The 20,547-nt window shown below is 43.5% G+C and overlaps 1 protein-coding gene across 1 annotated transcript in view; it reads right to left on the bottom strand.

The window, feature by feature from the left end:
- Positions 1-451: 451 nt before the first annotated feature.
- The window catches only part of LOC144696719 (uncharacterized), a 132,954-nt gene continuing 112,858 nt past the window's right edge, over positions 452-20,547 (bottom strand). The window contains exon 6 of the mRNA XM_078568361.1: positions 452-911. Coding sequence (XP_078424487.1) covers positions 727-911 — 185 coding nt within the window. The 3' untranslated portion in view covers positions 452-726. The remainder of the gene's footprint in view (positions 912-20,547) is intronic.

Here is a 20,547-nt window from a genome sequence, read left to right as displayed (position 1 = left end):
AAGTTCATAAGTAAGAACACAAATATCTCCAGGTAAAGCTATCAATTTACTTGTCTCATCTACACTTTCCTGACTTTCACTAAAATATAAATGGATGCCAGATTGATATATTCCATTGAATGACACCCAAGCTGAGTCATTCAAAATCCCATTTGGTGGTGTGTCTTTTTCTTGTTTCTACCATTTATTCTAAGTTTGGCATCCTATCAATTACCATTCTATCTCATTCATGAGCCCTGGAGAAACTTTGCTCTCAAATGAAATGTTATCATAATATCTTTAAAATAAAAATCAAACATTCCAGTTGATTCCAGGCTTTAACGTATTTTGTTCATTCATTCTTTATTTTAGTTGACAATTTATCTTCTCAAAAGTAACCCATTAAATTGTGTCTGACTCTTTTCATTCCAAAATTATCCAAATTCAAATAGCAATGGTGTTGTTGGGCTGACAGGTTTTATTAACATTCAGTCTATTCTTCTCCAAAATAAACTTTTGTTTTTTGATACCCAAAAGCCATCTAGACTGTTTAGCATTTTTTAAAAAAATTACCATGTGATTATCCCCTTAAACTTCAAGTAAATTTCCTTGCGTGTGTGGAGTAGAATCTCTTATCAATTTATTTAATCAATTCCAATTTCAGAAACAATTATACCCAGGCTTGGTGTTTTAAATAGTGTTTTTATATCAAACACAGAAGTGCTTGCAATCAGTTTAGAAGTAACATCAATATCTCCAGTTCTCAAGCACTTTGTCTTGGCAAAAATTGGCATGAATAGTTAAGACCAAGTCTATGAAAGGCAAAACTTTTGGTCCAAATTGAAGGCTGTAGAAAAGTTCTTGAATTTGTAAAAACTTCTGGGTCTCTTGCTGTGGTCTTATACTGATATGGCCCTGGAAACCATCACCAACTGTTTAAAAACAAAAATAGAGAATCCATTTGGATCTGTCCAAGAGTCCAATGGGTTGATACGTCCAAACATATCTGTAAATTTAGGCACATAAAATTTAATGTCTAATAATAAATATATATTTACATTCAGCAATACAAAAGCAGTGTGGTAAATTAAAAATCAGTGTCTGCAGAAAGGGTCAACTTCTCTGCTTGTTTTTCAAGGGGCCGCAGGAAACTTCTCATACGCATGCAATTGTGTCACTTTACGCAAGCTTTCATTTGAAAAACCTTCCCAATCAGAAAATAACCAAATCCCGTTTTAAATTTTTTTTTCCCCCCCGCCCAAGTTCTTTTGGTATCTTTTCTTCACAAAAGCCCAAATTTAATCTTTAAGGATTGAAAATATTAAAAATCATTAGTAACGTTATCATTTCAAAAGGACAACATTCTTATCCCAGAAAATGACATTTTAGATTAAACTCCAATCATTTCCAAACAATTTGGCATTTTTGTTGGAGGTTTCCAACGCACGATTTGTTTGCTACCACCAGGGTGATTATTAACCAGAATCAACTCAAATATCCCAAATTCCAATTCACATCATTGATCATTTAAAACCCAAAACTGCCAAGCTTTAGATGTGTGTGAAGTGAATTATAACCCTGACCCCTTTTGGGGGCTATCCCAGATCATGAGCGCTCACTGATAATCGCCCTCACTTGAGTTCAAAATAGTCACTTCCCACAGACACTTGTTTAGGTCTGAGCAAGTGAACAATTTTTCTCCCCAAGGAACATCATCATCAAGGGATATTACCTTCTTCCAGGTTGCTTTTTAAGTCATTTTCAGCTAGGTTATAAATACCCAGATATTATAAGTGTCCAGGGGTCTATCTTCAAAAATATCCCCACTTTAGGAGAATACAGAAGGGGGTTCTTAAGTCGGTTCAGAAAACTATGTGAGAGGTTATATTTTACTAACTTATTTACAAGTTTATTAAAGAACCGTTTAACATGCAATACACTTAAAAGTGTACATCGCAACGTTAAAGGCTATAGAAAGATGAAAAATATAGTCTTAGTTCTAATATTGAAGCCAACAAAATTGATTCAAAAAATGCTACTGACCAAAATCTCTTAGGATATCCATCAAATATTTAAAGCAAAGTATGACCTTAAATCCCAGAGTAGTTTTAGCTGTTTGAATAGCAGGACACAAAAAACTGCTTGTTTAAAGTGTCCAACTCTTCGACACCTTGAGAAGCATTGGTTTAAGGCTTCCCCTTAATACTTCTGCAATACTTCTGATTTTCTGCGCAGAAAGCCTGTATCTTTGTACCCTACTAAACTAAATTACATGATCCCTAGCAGTTATGTGTGCTGGTTCCTTGTTTAAGCTCTTTCTTTTCGATTATCCCTTTATAATTTACTATTATTAATAATTATTTAATTGTTGAGGATTGCCTTAATAAGTGCAGACACATGGGAACACTACCACCTGGAAGTTCCTCTCCAAGCCACTTACCATCCTGACTTGGAAATATATCGCCGTTCCTTGGGTTGGTTTGACGCCGTTGGGTCAAAATCCTGAAACTTCCTCCCTAACAGCGCTGTGGGTGTACCTACACCACATGGACCACAACGGTTCAAGAAGGCAGCTCACCACCACCTTCTCAAGGGCAAGTAGGGATGAGCAATGAATGCTGGCTTAGCCAGCAACACTCAAACCTATCAGTGAATTTAAAAAATATATCTTGACATAATAACGAGAATGTCACCAAGGACACCAATGAAATTCTAGTTTTCACAACAGGTTAGTTAACCTTAATACTCCCAATTTAATTCAAAACAATATTTGGTAACTAAACACATTTCTTTAAAACTCCAAAAAAGAATAGCAGTTCTTTTTTTCAACAATTTCTAGTCAAATCAAAGCAAAATATTTTAAACAGTCCAAATTGGATCTCTGCCAAACATCTTCAAGGTTTCAAAGCTGAAGCTTATCTTTTACAAAACAAACTGTTCAGTGATTCTCCCACAATTACAAAAATAAATTTTCAATGAAAATAATACCCAAACCAGTAACTCTAATTTAAAATGCAATTCAGTTTTTATATTTTTCTTGCCACATGATCTTACATTGAAATAAACAGACTCAACAATCACATTCACACATCCATAATTATGAGCAACTGAGAAATATTGATTCCTGCAATGGGTTATGAATTCAAATTGCCAAAAAATCTGTGGCCAGAATTTTACGTTGGGCGTGCGGTTTGAACCCCTAAATGTTATGGGAATGGACTGGCAAAAAGTTCAGTCATGAAACTACTTTAATCAGAAGGTCAGAACAAGTTTAAGTCATCAGGTAAATTATAGCAATAAACTCAGGCAGTGATTGACAATTTAATGCAGCTATATGCTTCCCATATTAAGACTAGGCAGTGAGTGCACAATAACTTCTCTTTATGGAGCTTATGGTCTTCACGCTCTTCTCTGTTTCTCTCTCTTCTTGTCTCTTGTATTCTGCTTTCCTGTTTTCTCCACTGCATGGCCTTACTTGAGAGGGTCTCCAGACTTTTATCCCATTAACCCTTCTCTGTGTCCAGTCACAATTCATGTGAGCAATGTTAGCCTTACTTTGTCATGTAAGGACTCAGGCCTAACATTCACATACTCTACCTCACTTTCACACACCTTCAAATGATGTCAGTCATGTTGTTGTTCTTTCCCTCTTATCTCAAGACTTCTACGCTCTGTTGTTCCTTATCTCAAAGCAAGCACCCATATAAATAGAAACAATATAAACGATATACAAAACAAAAATAAAAATACCTGGTAAAACTCAGCAGGTCTGACAGCATCTGTGGAGAGGAACACAGTTAACATTTCGAGTCCGTATGACTCTTCAATAGAACTAAGGAAAAATAGAAAAGAGGTAAAATATAAGCTGTTTTGGGGGGGGGAGGGGAGGGGGTGGGGGGCGGAGGGGGGGTGGGGAGGGGTTGGGGAGGGGGTGGGGGGGGTGGGGAGGGGGTGGGGGGGGGTGGGGAGGGAGTGGGGGGGTGGGTGGGGGGGGGTGGGTTGGACCTGTAGAGCTGGATAGAGGGCCAGTGATAGGTGGAGATAGCCAAAAGATGTCATAGACAAAAGGACAAAGAGGTGTTGACGGTGGTGCTATTATCTAAGGAATGTGCTAATAGGTGATATTAAGGGTAGAAAGCAGGACGAGCAAGGTACAGATAGCCCTAGTGGGGGTGGGGTGGGGGGAAGGGATTGAAATAGACTAAAAGGTAGAGGTAAAACAATGGATGGAAATACACTTAAAAATAATGGAAATAGGTGAGAAAAGAAAAATCTATATAAATTATTGGAAAAAAGGGGGATCGGAAAGGGGGTGGGGATGGAGGAGAGAACTCATGATCTAAAGTTGTTGAACTCAATATTCAGTCCGGAAGGCTGTAAAGTGCCTAGTCGGAAGATGAGTTGCTGTTCCTCCAATTTGCGTTGAGCTTAACTGGAACATTGCAACAGGCCAATGACAGACATGTGGGCATGAGAGCAGGGTGGAGTGTTGAAATGGCAAGCGACAGGGAGGTCTGGATCATGCTTGCGGACAGACTGAAGGTGTTCCGCAAAGCGGTCACCCAGTCTGCGTTTGGTCTCTCCAATGTAGAGGAAACCGCATTGGGAGCAGCGAATGTAGTAGACTAAATTGAGGGAAGTGTAAGTGAAATGCTGCTTCACTTGAAAGGAGTGTTTGGGCCCTTGGACGGTGAGGAGAGGGGAAGTGAAGGGGCAGGTGTTGCACCTTCTGTGGCTGCATGGGAAGGTGCCGTGGGAGGGGGTTGAGGTGTGGGGGGTGATGGAGAAGTAGACCAGGGTGTCCCGGAGGGAACGATCCCTGCGGAATGCTGCCGGGGAGGGTGAAGGGATGATGTGTTTGGCGGTGGCATCATGCTGGAGTTGGCGGAAATGGCGGAGGATGATCCTTTGGATGCGGAGGCTGGTGGGGTGATAAGTAAGGACAAGGGGGATCCTATCATGGTTCTGGGAGGGAGAGGAAGGTGTGAGGGCGGATGCATGGGAGATGGGCCGGACACGGTTGAGGGCCCTCAAACGATATACAAGTTTATTAAAAACCAAGCAGGGAATTCAGAGCTAGTGAGGCTATCAATCACAACATTAAGTTATTTGGAAAAGATAGAAAACAGAATTTTATTTCAAATTGAGAATCCAATTTTGAAATCCAAATATTGTTACATTAACATATTTAAATAAGATATCCATCAATTATAAAACTACATTTACCTTAAATCCCCGATTTAGTAGTAGATGACTATAGAGTTAGCAAGGTGTCTCTGACCCAGGGAGATTCCTCATGGCCCTGCTCTAATTGCCAGGCTTTTACAAGAGACGCTGAAGTGAGCACAGCGATTCTGAAGAAACAATGGGAGCTTTCAATGTTTATACTGCTTTTCTAGCTTATTTCCAATTTGTGTCTCAATTCAAAGCAAGGTTGGTCCCCCTTTAATTTCCAAGTAAAGTTAGTCTCATTTTATTTTCCAAGTATGCCATATATTTATAAACTACAAATACTTATGTTTGTCAACATTTTCATAATTCTGCTGTGGTTTCACAGAATCACAGAATTTTAATGGCACAGAAGGAGGCCATTCAGCCCATCATATCTGCACCGGCTCTCCAAATGAGCATTATGACCTAGTGCCATTGCCCTGCCTTTTCCCCCGTACCCTGCACATTGTTTCTATTCAAATAATCATCTAATGCCCTCTTGACTGAACCTGCCTCCACCACACTTCCAGGCAGTGCATTCCAGACCCGAACCACTCGTTGTGCAATAAAGTTTTTTCTGGCGTCAAATATGCTTCTTTTGCAAATAACTTTAAATCTGTGCCCTCTCTTTCTTGATCCTTTTACGAGAGGGAACAATTTCTCCCTATCTACTCTGTCCAGCCCCCTCATGATCTTGAAAACCACCATCAAATCTCCTCTCACCCTTCTCCTCTCCAAGGAAAACAGTCCCAACCTCTCCAATCTATCCTCGTAGCTGAAGTTTCTCATCCCTGGAACCATTCTTGTAAACCTCTTCTGCACTCTCTCCAATGTGTTCACATCCTTCCTATGATGTGGCGACCAGAACTGTGCGCAATACTTCAGCTGAGGTCTAACGAGTGCCTTATATAAATTCAGCATAACCTCCTTGCTCTTGTACTCTATGCCCCTATTAATAAAGCCCAGGATCCTATATGCTTTATTAACTGCTCTCTCCACCTGTCCTGCCACCTTAAATGGTCTACGCACATATATACCCAAGTCTTTTTTCCCCTGCAGCCCCTTCAAAATTTCACCCCTTATTTTATATTGTCTGTCCATGTTCTTCCTACCAAAATGCATCACCTCACACTTCTCCGCATTGAACTTCATCTGGCCCACTCCACCAACTTGTCTATGTCCTTTTGAAGTTTCACACCATCCTCCTCACAGTTCACAACGCTCCCAAGCTTCGTATCATCCATAAACTTTGAAATTGTCCCTTGTACACCAAGATCTAGATCATTAATATATATCAAGAAAAGCAAGTGTCCCAATACTGACCCCTTGGGAACTCCACTACAAACCTTCCTCCAGCCCGAAGAATTGGTCATTACTTCCTGCTTCCTATTTCTCAGCCAATTTTATAATCCACATTGCTACTGTCCCTTTTATTCCATGAACAATAACTTTTCTCACAAGTTTCAGGATATGCAAATTGGACATGATTCATTGGCTCCAGTTTCAGCTTTAGTCAGTTTGTCACAATTGAGTTGACTATGTTTTTGGACTTTCGGCAGAAAATCATCTTAGAGAGTTATCCTTTGTGGTTGTCGTGCAGGGTTCCTGGGAGGATGAGATAAGCATTTATTTCAGGGCCTCAGTATTAGAAAGATGAACTCTTTTAACCTTTTAAGCCCTCAATGGAAAACGAACTATTGTATCCTTTAAGCTGTCATGGCTGAATTTCTTCACAAGATAACTTGTATCTATAAAGAGCCTTTATGTTGTAACATGTCCCAAGATGCTTTTCAGGAAAGTTATCAGAAAAAATTTGACTCCAAGCCACACAAGGATATATTTGGCTAGATGGCCAAAACTTAGTCACAAAGGTAGGTTTGGAGGAGCATCTTAAAGAAGGAAAGAGAAGTAGAGAGACAGAAAGCTAGAGAAGTGGAAAGGTTTAGGAACAGAATTCCAGAACTTAGGGCTTTGTCACTAGTGGCACTTTAATCATCTGACCATATGCTTTTTTTCCCAAATCAAATAATGTTGGCATAGTGAAGGCATTCAAGGCATTCTGCGAAGGAACTATGTATTCACATCCATTGTGCTGTAGAAGTTGGCACATGTGCAAACCTATAGAACAACCTAATCAAAGCTAAGACAGCCCACAAAATGCTATATATGAAAACAATCTTATCAAGTAAAAACAAGTTGTTAAATGCACTGAAAAACGTTGATGGCATTGAATTGGGGTATTTTAATTTTTTGTACTCAAAAGGAAGTGTTTGGGTTAATTTTACGCATTCTTAATCTTTGTAATTTTAAGGGTTTTTTTAAACAAAAACAACAGAACCAGCAGACTATCACATAGAAAAATTACAAAGTCTCTCAACTCCCTCTCCCTCCAATTAAGCCCAGCATGCTCCTAACACACCAAACTTGTTAAGGGTGTATTTCTGCTCTTCTTATTTGTCCCAAACTCTTCCCTTCTTCAGCGCTCATGAGTCATTCTTTGTCCCAAATAAGCAGGGCTGGCTTTCACTATTTTCCCTCTAATTTCTAGCTAACGCTAGAAATCTCCACTCATTCCAAAATGCTGCTCCTAACTTCTCCCCTCTTCTCACAAAGCAGCACTTTCAGCCTCTCTCCGATACCCCCTCACCCCCACCAAAATGCTCCCTGTGGGATCCATGTATCTTTAGATAATCAGATTTGATTGATATCTACACACAATCTTATTTATGGACAACTATATGGTTAAAAGCTAAGCAGCAAAGCATGATGGTTATGATTGTTCACAAAAAGCTAAAATATAACATTACTCATGCTATAGTATGGGTACTCAGCTCACCAGTTGTAGAAGGGGAAGTGAGATTAGATGGCTGGGCTAGAGTTTTCTAACCTGGATTGTTGTGAAACAAAGGTCAAGTGGTGTATCCTTTTTGATAATTTGATTTTTTTAAATGAATAAATATATTGATGTAACTGCAAGGCAAACTGATGAAGATCAGCTGAGTGTTAGAATATACAAACATGATGAAATGTATCTCTACCAGATAATGTATGGATTAGGAAAGGACCATGACCTTTGTCTGAGTAAATGCTGGAAAATTTGCTTTTCCATTCTATGTTAAGAATAATAGTGAATAGAAGTTGCGAAAGTGTAAAATGGCAGAAATGATTGATGTCAGCAGACATGTGAGCTTTGGATTGTCTGCAAAAGGGAAAAAATAGGAAACATCTGTGAGGGCTTACATGTTGGCCCAGGCCATGCCTATGGACAACTAATGAGGTAATCTTGGCCCAATTATGCTGACCAGAGACAACTATAGCTTAACATGGCATGGGAAGGCTCTCGTGACAGGATAAAAGGGCACTTTGAGACATCTCTGGCATACCTCAAGAGAAGACGATACCACAATCAATAGATCATAACCAAGAAAGTGATGCCCTAGTAACTTTGGAGACCAAGAACCACAGTTCACTGTTACAACTATTGCCATTGTTAAGTATCAATTTTGTGAATGCTAATTGAGCTTAAAAACTTGTGGTACTAACCAAAGCATTCAGTGTCCATGCCTGTTGGGCCAAGGAGTGGTTAAGATGTCTGTATTCAAAAATCTATATAATCTGGCACCTCTGGAACTTGACTACTCTAAACCAGGCGTTTGGGTGTGATTTACAGGCAACTGTTGGCACCGTCTACCTGGTCATGGGCGTACGTGTCGAATGGGGAAACCATGGGAGCGATCGGCAAAACCGTCCAGTAGTTAAATCTTCTGAGAGGCAATGCCAGATAGGCCATTATTGGAAAATCTATGGAGTAAGTTGGGGGAAAATGTTGTATCTTGCCAATTGTTTTGCAACACGAGCAAATAGGTTCCATTCAAAAAGGTAGCTCAGCCCATTCAGGAAATATTAAATGAGCTGAATAAGAATTGTCGTATTGCTGAAAAAAGAGACATGTCGAAGCTTTTTGTCTTGCACTCATCAGGACACTTCAAGAATACCAATATAAGGGGAGAACAACAATTTTTTCCTCTTATATTGGTATTCTTGCGAAGTGTCCTAATGAATGCAAGACAAAAAGCTTTGACATGCCTCTTTTTTCAGCAATTCTCTAGTTCTGAACTACCAAACAACAATAAGAATTGTAGTATGGAGGAACTGAAGGTCCTCCTGTTAGAGTATTTGACTCTGGTGGTTGAGTCCCTTTTAAGAAAGTTGCTGTGTTTGTTCAGGAACACACTGATTTGAAAAAGTAAAAAGTTGATAAGGCAGAGTTAAATCAAAAGGGAAAGTGGCGTATAAAAATCAGCATCTAAAGAATCAATGCTAGGATAAGAATAGGGAAATTGGAACTTGTAGAGAGAGTCTACAGACAGGAGCAAAAGGTGAGAGATAATGGAGATGTAACAAGTAGATTATGGAGTTGGGATGAAGAAATAAATATCACTACATTTCAGAAATGGGCTGGCAACGTATGGTTGGTGGACCAAAAGCAGGTGAGAAGAAGGAAAAGGAAATGAAAGAAACCTGCAGTAAAGGTTAAAATGCTCTGCGAACAATCGGGATCGTTTACGTTTAGAGATTTTCTGATTTGTAAATGAACGACTGTTTAGTTTATATATATATATATATTAGTATTGTGCACAGATCTAAAAGTTGTTTAATTCTTTGTCATCCTGTCTTGGATGTTATTTTAAGTTTGTCGCTTGTATGATGTGTATATTATTGCTGGTATTTTCCAGCTGTAAGGGACAACGAGTTTGAAAAACTGTCCAATGTGCACTTAGTTCCAGAGTAGAGTAGAACTACTGAAGAGGGAACGAGGTCCTTGTTGAAGGTTTATAAATTTTCTGTTTAGGTTAGAAAATTATGGGTCAGCTGCGGCAGTGTGGTACTGTTATCTCGACTGTAACTGGGAGGGGACAAACCTGGTGCAGTGAGGTTTACATTATAATAATGAGCTGCTGAATTAATGGTCAGAAAGAGACACAGGAAAAGAAGCTGAAAGTTGAAACCATCACTGAAGCTGATACCTGGCTTCCGTGGCACAGAAAACTAAACATGAAAATTCTAGTGAAACTGAAAGTGAGTGAAAGTAAATTAAGAAGGTATACACAGAATTGAAAAAAAAACAAATTACATTTTAAGTTAAAGAAGCTTGGAAATGTTGTAGAGGTGAAACACAGGCTCTGGGGAGCTCCATCTTCTTTGTTTCTTTGATGTAAGAATCTTGAAGGTTTCCTTTTTAGTTGTTTGTTGAATTAACTTCTTAAAGTTTCAATTACAGGCCTTTGTAAAGGTACCTGAAGATGACGAGTGATGTCATTTGTTTTTCTCCTCCCCCTGCCCTCCCCTTTAAAAAGCACATGCTAAATTATTAAGGTGAAAAGTCCCACAGTAAAAATTGAAGTGCTGTGAAAAAGGAGGAGGCAACTCTGTGTGTGCGGATTTGTACATGGAAGCTTCCTGCTAGTGAATGAAATGGGCCGTGAGAATGTTCTATAAAACTGTTTGTTTAGACCGGCTCGGATTCTGATTTGTTTTCCTGAAAATGGTAATAACAGTCTGAAGGGGGATACGGTTTAAAAGTTTTGAAACTGGAGGACTATTGCCGGCCACAGCGAAACTCTAATAATACTGACGGGAATTCCAATCTGGATACAAATTCACACCTGTAAGAGTGGGGTAGTTTTTAAGGTTTGATAGTGTAAATTGGAGTTTGGGAGATCAATTTAAGGTGATTGGTCACTGATTATTCCTGGGCTAAAAACTCTATACGAAAGCCAAAATGTTTGGGGAATAGTTGGAGGTTTATGCTCTAATCCAGTTTGCTCCAGGGCTTTTGATCAGAAGTAACCAGTTTGAATTTATCTATGCACCTGGCTTGAAGAAATTTTCATGTTCTACTTTGAAAAATGGGGAGTGGTGACATAATTACTCTGAGAACTTTTTGCCCCACAAGATCCCCATATTCCAAAATCTTTACATCCCCATCTTCCCTGTTTCCTCAAAATGCCGATTTTAGCTTCTGCCAATTTTCCTTGCCTTTAGTCACCTAACATCTTCATCCTGAATGATTAATTGTAAAGATAACAGGTCTAAACGCTATCCTTTCTACATGAGATTTTATGACAGTACTGAACAATGCAAAAGACGGAGGGCGGAATCGTCCCAGATTTGCACTAAGTGCGGTAGCGGGTGGGTAAAACACTATTTTACCAGCTGGCCAAAATTGCAGCTTCTAACACTGTATCATCCCAAACCTGCCTCATTAATTATGCATTTCCGGGAAACATGCCGTTTCAATGGCGGGCGGGTGGGTGGGCTCTCATTCGCTCGTCACATCATCACCTTGCCACTTCATCACACCAGACGCGATATTTAAAGTGCAGCCACACGCACACCTCTCAGTGCTTCCAGCCCAGGACTGCCGCATGGAAGACAAAAAGACTGCAGCCCCCTTGTTTAGTGACACGTACCTTGAATGCCTTTTGGACACCATGGAGGCCATGATGTCCTCTAGCCCTGCTCTGGCAACAGGAGGGGCAGCTGTATCACCAATTCAGCATGGAAGCCGGAGGCAGTGGTGGTCAGCGCCAATGCCCTGCAGAAGAGAACAGCTACAAGATGAATGGTCTCATCCATTCTGCCAGGGTAACTCACACTTCTCATCATTCTCAACTCATCACATGTTCATAAACCCATCATAAATCCACAGGGTTCTCGCATCTCAAGGGATGACACCACTAACTCTCACACACACCCTCACATCTCCATCAGGCTCATACCCTCTTGAGCTCGTGTCTTCATCCTGTCCATGGCTCCGTTCACCCCACAAACATTCCAGTCAGTGCTATGTGTCCTGCCCTCACACTCTCCATGTTTCCACTCAGGAGAAGCTTGCTCGCATCAGCAGGGAGAGGTCCCAGACTGGGGGTGCAGTTGCCCACGTTAGGTCCCTCACTCACTTTGAGGAGTGTGCCATTGTGCTGAATGGTAAGGACATGGACCATGCCTGTGGTGAAGGTGAGGTCGGTGGCAAACACCCTCGTGGGGATTCTGCACCACATCATCCCTCTATCAACACAACTGTGAGTGCTGTCTCTCCTGCTTTTGATTCTGCTGCCATATACTAATTATCTCTACTTTGGTTCACAGGGAGCTCTGCCAAGCGACCAACACCCTCAGCCAACCAGACCCTCAGCTCCATCCATGTCCTCACCAGCCAAGAGGACACCTCCTCCATTGAAGAGCTGGAAATAAGCAGCCTGGAAGACCCGTCACAGTGCTTACCCACACCCTCCAACAGTGCAGAGACACACACCTCGGTGGGACCTAGATCTAGAGCAGGCGCGGGTTCACAATCTGGCATTCACCACATGGATATATGTCCGCAGCAGCAGGAGGCAGGTTCGTGCGAGCAGAATTCAGCACTGAGAGGACTGCTGGGGAAGAGGCATCTGTGAGGTCCAAGTCACATGACGAGCCTCTGGATTTGGCCTTCCAACTCATCCTGGAGAGTCAGCAGAAGGCATGGGAAGATCATGCAGAGCTGTTGGAAGCCCTCAACAGAGTGGCTCACAAGTCAGAGGAGTGTGTCCGCCTGGTCTCTGATGAAGTGCTGCCCACATGTGCGCATATGGAGATCTCCATGGGGAGGATGGCAGACGCCATGGAGACCCTGGTCCAGCAGAATGCGGAGATGTGTGCAGACCTGCACTCCATCACAGGATCCGTGGGTGAGTTCCTGCAGTGGTGATACGAGAGGGAAATGAGGCACCTTGACATCCCCCCAGGTACTCCTTCCCCTCAAGGAGTCAGGTCGGGGCCCCTGGGCACCCAGAGGGAGGAGGAGTTGCAGCTGGACACCCCTGGGTCATTTACTCGGGAATCTCAGAGGCTGTCCTCTCCCTCTGAGTCCTCTTTGCCTGTGACCCCCTCAACCTCGTCCTCTGTCACCGCAGAGGGAGCAGCTGGCCAATGAGTGATTCTGGAGGGAGAAGTATGTGTGTGGCCTGATTCCGATTCTCTCATGCACGCAGATCCTTCCCATATCACACTTACCTCAATGTCCTGAGCATTTTGAATGCTGCCTGCTGGGGTTCACTTTCAGTTGTCCATCTGAGCTGACCTGCATCTCACACTCCCATGCAGCACCTGATCTCGCCCACCACAACTCTCGTTTCACTTTCAATTTGGACAGCATGGTGGTGATTCAATTCTTCATTCACTCCCCCATCCTTTCCCTTCCCCCAGTCACCCATTTCCTTTCCCCCATCACTTTTGACCCCTCCTCCCCCTACCCACTGGCTGGCATCACCTTCCACCTCCCCTCATGACCTACCAGCCACAACCCTTCCCCTTCGGGGATGTCCAGGTGAACGTGCATGATTCCCTTCCTTCCCAAAAATCTGCCCCCATCCACATTCACCTCCCCAACCTCATCCTTCCCATCACCAGGGTCCTTGTCTGCCTCTGAGTCCCCACCAATCACCGATGCTGTCCATTCTACCACTACTGTCGAGCCCTCATCCTCCCTCCCACTGCCTCACTCTGCCCTCAGTGATTCTCATCATTCGCTCAATCCACGCCCACCCTCAGTTCACTCCCTAAGAGGTAGTCATGGACTCCTCAGAGCTTTCCCTTGAATATTCACCTAGACATCACCCTTTCTGGACCCCTTCTCCCCCGCGCCCCCGGACTCACCCACCCTTAGTCCTTCGCCTCTCTTAGACCTTCTTTCTCCGCACTCCCTCTCCTCTCTGCACTCCTTCCTCCGCACTCCTCCCTCCCTCCACCCAGACTTCCTCCCCTCTCCACACTCCTTCCTCCCTCCTCCCAGACTCCTCCGCTCCACAGTCCTCCCTCCCCCTTCCAGACTCCTTCTCCTTCCTGCACTCCTCCCTCCCCCTAAGAGTCCCTCCCCTCTCTGCATTCCTCCCCCACCCCAGACTCCTCCCCTCCCTGCACCCCTTCCTTTACACCTTCCACCTTCCCCTTACACCTACCTCCCTAGCTGCGGTCTTCTTCCCTGTTACCCCTCTTCCCCAGTACTCCCTCACCCCATCCTGGCACCTTCATTTCTGCCACTCCCCCTCAACTTCACCCCATCCTAACACCTATTATTCTCCCAGTCGATCCTAGACCTTCCTCTCCCACTCTCTGTACATCTTCCTTTCCTTCCCCTCGACCATCATCCGGCGTGAGCAGATCCTCAACGGTGACTTTCCACCTTTCATGAGCTGCTTCGCAGCAGAGCCATGTCCATGAGAATCCACCCAGCATGCCCTGGGCGTTCCTCCAGTGTGCTGCTGCCGTCACACTCCAGCATCTTCTGCTCCTTGGATGTCCGCGATGTGAGAAAGGCCCTGGTGGTAAGTCCTGACTTCTGCACGTCACACTTGCCAAGACGTGTTCTGCACCGGCGTGTTTTCCCGCCGACGTGGGCGGACCATCCACCGGTGTGGGGAACGATTCTGGTGAGCTGGCCTTATAATGATATGCTGATGTATTACAATGAAGTTCTCGACTCTGATGGCGGGAAACGTGGCCTGCCATAGATGGGCTGAGCTAACGATCGCAAGCTGGTTTCATGCTGTCGTGAATCCGATTTCTGGATTCTCACCATATTGTCCGCTCAGCCACCGAGCACGCCCAACGCCAGTCATCTGTGTAGCCCATCATCTGTGATTTTGTTCATAATTATATTTAGAATATGTTGAATATCCACTCTTCATCTGGATATTTTATAAATATTTACTGCAATAATCAGTGCACTTGCTACTCTTGGTCTTCTCTCTCTAAGGGTACTGTACGTCACTTCCCCCAAAAGATCAGTGGGTAAAGGTCGCATATAGTCAGTAATGCAGTGGCTATTTCTACTGGACTAGTAACCCTCAAGTTAACAGCTTGCCATGGTGCAATTGTGAAGCTAAATTCAATAAATATTGTAATTTGTGAGCTGGCACAGTGGAAAAATCCCATGGAAATTGCTGTTTTGTGTCCACAAATGTCCAGGAAGGAAATCTGCCATGCCAACCTGCTCTGATCTACACATGACCCCATCCCCACAACCAAGCCATTAAGGCTCATCCTTTAATAGGCAATCACCATGATGAAGGTCCAAGATACTGCAAATATCATTGATGTCTCAAGAACAAATAGAAAAACCAAGGGTCCCAAGTTAAATTCTTGACCTATGATTTAAAAAATGAGATTCCAAAAGATATTCCAACAAATAAACTCTCTTCATTGAAACTGTTATGGCCCAAACTCAGGCCAAAGTATTTCAATTTGTACAGAATTTGGTGTAAAAAGTTTAGATGTGTTCATTTAAGTAAATCTCACAATAAATGTGAAAGCCATTCAGTTTAGCTATGTACATTCTTCAAGCAGAGTACTAATAATCTTGATGTAAAATTAAGACATATCCCAGATTTTTAGCAGCCTAGTAAAAATATGCACTTTGAAATAGTCATTTGTTGCCAGCATGAAGGACTAACTCACAGTGCACCACCAATTAGCCTAAATTAGGAATCATTCCCTGTCATTTGTACAATAGAGATGTATGTTTTCAGTAGATCAAATCAGGCAATCATAATACAAATCAGTCAGTTAGATAAATGTGCTTTACCAGATACCATGTTGGAATTGAAAAGGGTTTGATGAAGACATACTCCATCTCCCATGTACACAGAACGTAGAAGTCAAGTAGTTTTAATTTGAATAATTAAGTTGAATATTTTGAACCTGTATTGAGAGGGAGGGTTAATACAGTACTTCCTGGCATTGTATCAGTGTTATAACTGTGCTATTTGCATCATTAGCTTAGTAAAGAATGAGTCAGACCACAGAGTTCTACTTGTCATTGTCATAGAGGGCACAGAAGGCTGCCATTCAGCTCATTGAGTTCATATCGCCTCCCCACAGAGCAATTCAGCCAGTCCCACTCCCCTGCTCAGTCAACTGTAGCCCTACAAGTTTATTTCCTTCAAGTACCAATTCAATTTTCTTTTGAAATCTTTGTTTCTGTATCCACCATCCTTGTGGACAGCGAATCCCAGGTCATTATCATTTGCTGTGTAAAAAGTCCTCCCTCACAATCCCTCTTGCATCTCTTGTCTAACGTCTTAAATCTGTGTCCCCTAGTCATATGAACATTCACACGAACATATGAACAAGGAGCAGGCCATTCAGCCCCTCAAGCCTGCTCTGCCATTTAATAAGAATATGGCTGATCTGAAAGTGACCTGAAATTGCCTACCCCAATTCACTTCAGTCAGCTCTACTTTTATGCCCTCATAATTGCCCTTATTTAAGATTAAAAACATAGTCTCGGACCCACTCGTCTGTCCCTCAAACTGAATGTAAAATTCAAGCATATTATGGTTGCTGCCACCTAGGGGTGCCTTCACTATGAGGTCATTAATTAATCCCATCTCGTTGCACAATAAGAGGTCTAGTATAGCCTTCTCTCTGGTTGGCTCCAGAACATAAGAAATTATCCCAGAAACATTCTATAAGCTCCTCATCTAGGCTACCTTTGCCCATATGACTTTTCCAGTCTACATGTAGATAGAAATCTCCCATGATTATCGTTGTGCCTTTCTGACAAGCTCCCTTTATTTCTTCCATTATGCTCCATTGTACCATGTGGTTGCTATTAGGGGCCATGTACATAATTCCCACAAGTGACCTCTTGCCTTTACCATTTTCCATCTCTACCCAAACCATTTCCACATCTTGGTTTCCTGAACTTAGGTCACCCCCTCTATTGTGCTAATACCATCATTAACTAACAGAGTCACCCCTCTATCTTTTCCTTGCTTCCTGTCCTTCCTAAATGTCCTATATCCTTTAATGTTCAGGTCCCAATCCATGTCCTCCTGCAGCCATGTCTCTGTAATGGCTATCAAATTGTACTTATTTATTTCTATTTGCACTCTTGGTTCATCTGTTTTGCTTTGAATGCTTTGTGCAATTAAATACAGAGCCTTTAGTTTTATCCTTTTATTCTTTTTATAACCTCTAGGCTGATCTGTTGATTTACTGTTAGATTTGCACTCTCTATCCCTTCCTGTCACGGTCTCTTTTTCATTTCTGGCAATAATACCTTTCTCTTTTGCCTTGTCTTTACTCTTTGATTTAATGCATCTTCCCAAATTTGTACCCTTGCCCTCACTACTTAGTTTAAAACTCTCTCTACTTCCCTAGTTATGTGGCTCTCAAGAACACCAGTCCCAGCAAGGTGCAGGTGTAGACCATCCCAATGGTACAGATCCCACTTTCCCCAGTATTGGTGCCAGAGCCCCATGAACCAGAACCCACTTCTCCCACACCAGGCTTTGAGCCACACATTCATTTCTCTAATCTTATTTGTCCTATGCCAATTTGCATATGGCTCAGGTAATAATACAGAGATTATGACCTTTGAGGTTCTGCTTATTAATTTGGTGCCAAGATCCTCAAACTGACTATGCAGAACCTCCTTTTGCCTATGTCATTGGTACCAACATGGACTGCGATGGCTGGGTCCTCCTCTCCCACTGCAAGTTCCTCTCCAGCCCCGAGCAGATGTCCCAAACCCTGGCACCGGGTAGGCAACATAGCCTTCTGGACTCACGCTCTTTGCTGCAGGGAACAGTGTCAATCCCTCTGACCATACTGACTCCTACTACCTCTACATTCCCCTCTTGAATGGCTTCCTGCACCATGGTGCCATGGCCAGTTAGCTCATCCACCCTGAAGCCCCCACTCTCATCCAAACAAGCTGAAATAACCTCAGACCTGTTGGACAATTGCAAGGCCCGAGGCTCCTGCACTCCTGCCCTCTGGGTCCCCTTACTTGCCTCACTTGCATTCACACACTCTTGTCCTTGACCACTGACCAAATCAGAAGACTCCATCCTAAGGGGTGTGACCGCCTCCTGGAATAAAGTGTCCAGTTAATTTTCCTCCCCCGATATGCTGTAGTGTCTGCAGTTCGGCCTCCAGCTCAATAACATGGAGCCGAAGTTCCTGCAGCTGCAAACACTTACTGCAGATGCGTTTTTCCTGGATTGCACCAATATCCAGAAGCTCCTACATCCTGCAATTGCAGCACATCACCTGCCCTACCACCTCCAAAATGTGTTAATCAATTGCTAATAGGTTTTGGCACTGCCAGTAAACTTTACAATACTGATAAAACTAATAATACCAGATCCTGGTTTACCTGCTGCTTCTGCTGCAACAAAATGGAAATCAAATGCTGGAGGCTGAAAAAGAGTAGAAGAGAAAAAAAAAAGCACCTCCTCCCCACCCTTCACTGAACTCCCCACTCAGCACAACTTACTTCTCGCAGTAAACCTTACCTAAAGCACCTCTTTCCCCCTATGCACTGAATTCCCACTTGGAACCAAATTCCCATATACTCACTCGGTCTCTGTCTCACTCAGGCTGAAGTCTCCCCTCTGTGACTGTGCGTCTCTTACTGACCATGCGCTTTAAAAGTCCCTTTATATAAGCTAGACACTCGCTAGCTTCACTTCCTGCTACAGTAATCAACATCTATTCAGGCACTTATTCAGGCATGAGCTTTCAGGTGATTGACAGTTAACTGCTACTAAGGCAGTTGGCTGTTTAACTAGGCAATTTATCTTACTTAAAGGCTGCTAGTTCTAGGTCAGAATCTGACTCTTACTCTAAAATTGAACTTGAAAAAGATTTAGCAGTTGAATTCCCACTTTGAACCAAATTCCCAAATATACTCACTCGGTCTCTGTCAAGGAGAGTGCGAGAGGACCACCCCGAGCCAGGCAGTCAGCAGCACCTAGAGGGGAGTGTGACAGGAGGACTTGTTTCTACCTGTCAGAGCCGAAGTATGACGTCAAAGGAAAACAGGTAAGCAATTAGTGGGTATCTCTTCGAGGCCATGTTCTTTGGGAACTGGGCTGACTGATCCTTTGTCCCCTTCACTGTCAGGGCTGACGGCCTGAAGGTGCTGGGGATATGGTTCGGAGGGACCGGGGCATGCGTTAGAAACTGGAAGGAGCGAGTGGCTATGGTGAAAAGGAAACTGGGCATGTGGGAGCGACGCTCCCTCTCCGTTGCGGGAAAGAACCTGGTCATCAGGTGTGAGGTACTCTCGCTGTTGCTGTACGTGGCGCAGGTCTGGCCCATTCCAGACTCCTGCGCGATGGCGATCACTCGAGCCATCTTCCGCTTTATCTGGAGGTCGAAAATGGATCGTGTCCGCAGGGACGCGATGTACAAGCCTCTAGATAAAGGGGGAAAAAACGTGCCCAACATCGCCCTCATACTGATGGCCACCTTTGTGTGTGGCTGCATCAAGCGGTGCGTAGACCCTCGGTACGCAAACACCAAGTGTCACTACGTGCTGAGGTTCTACCTGTCCCCGGTGTTGCGAAGGATGGGTCTGGCCACGCTGCCGCGGAACGCTCCAAGTAGTTGGACCGTGCCGTACCACCTGTCCCTGGTGGAAAAATTTATGCAGAAAAACACCTTTGACCACAAGTCCATCAGGCAGTGGTCAGCACGCAACGTCCTAGAGGCCCTGAGGGAAAAGGAGAGGGTGGACCCTGTGGGATGGTTCCCCGAGCAGACTGTCAAAGTCATTTGGCAGAATGCCTCATCGCCAGAACTTTCCAACAAGCACCAAGACGTAGCTTGGCTGGTGGTGAGAAAGGCCCTCCCCGTCAGATCCTTCCTACACGCCAGGAGGCTCACCCCCTCTGCACGTTGCCCTCGAGGTGGCTGTGGTGGGGAAGAGACCGTTGTTCACCTCCTTGTGGATTGTGCCTTTGCAAAGAAAGTCTGGAGAGAGATGCAGTGGTTGCTGTCGAGGTTCATCCCGAGCAGTTCTGTGACACAGGACTCTGTGCTCTACGGGCTGTTCCCAGGGACACACACCGAGACAAACATCAACTGCAGCTGGAGGATCATCAACTCGGTGAAAGACGCGCTTTGGTCTGCCCGAAACTTGTTGGTCTTCCAGCACAAAGAGTTGTCCCCGACCGACTGTTGCGGACTGGCACAATCCAAAGTCCAGGACTACGTGCTGAGGGACGCACTAAAGCTTGGGGCAGCTGCCGCAAAGGCGCAATGGGGAAGGGTCGCTGTCTAAGACCTTTCTACCACAGCGCACCGAGAGACTGGGAACTGTTTAGAGCCCCTCGGGCTGTACAGATCAAAATGAAAGGCTGTAAATGATTGTAATATTGTTTGTACTGATGCACCTGGTGATACATTTTGTAAAAGTTTAACCTGGATTGTACCCTTGTAATGTTGTTTTTGAAATGGTTTGGAATGTGATTGAAGATATTTTATGAATAAAGTATATTTTTACAAAAAAAAAAATCTCTT

Source organism: Cetorhinus maximus, chromosome 22, assembly GCF_964194155.1.
Source record: "Cetorhinus maximus chromosome 22, sCetMax3.hap1.1, whole genome shotgun sequence".
NCBI lineage: Eukaryota > Metazoa > Chordata > Chondrichthyes > Lamniformes > Cetorhinidae > Cetorhinus > Cetorhinus maximus.
This window is presented reverse-complemented; position numbering and strand designations above follow the sequence as displayed.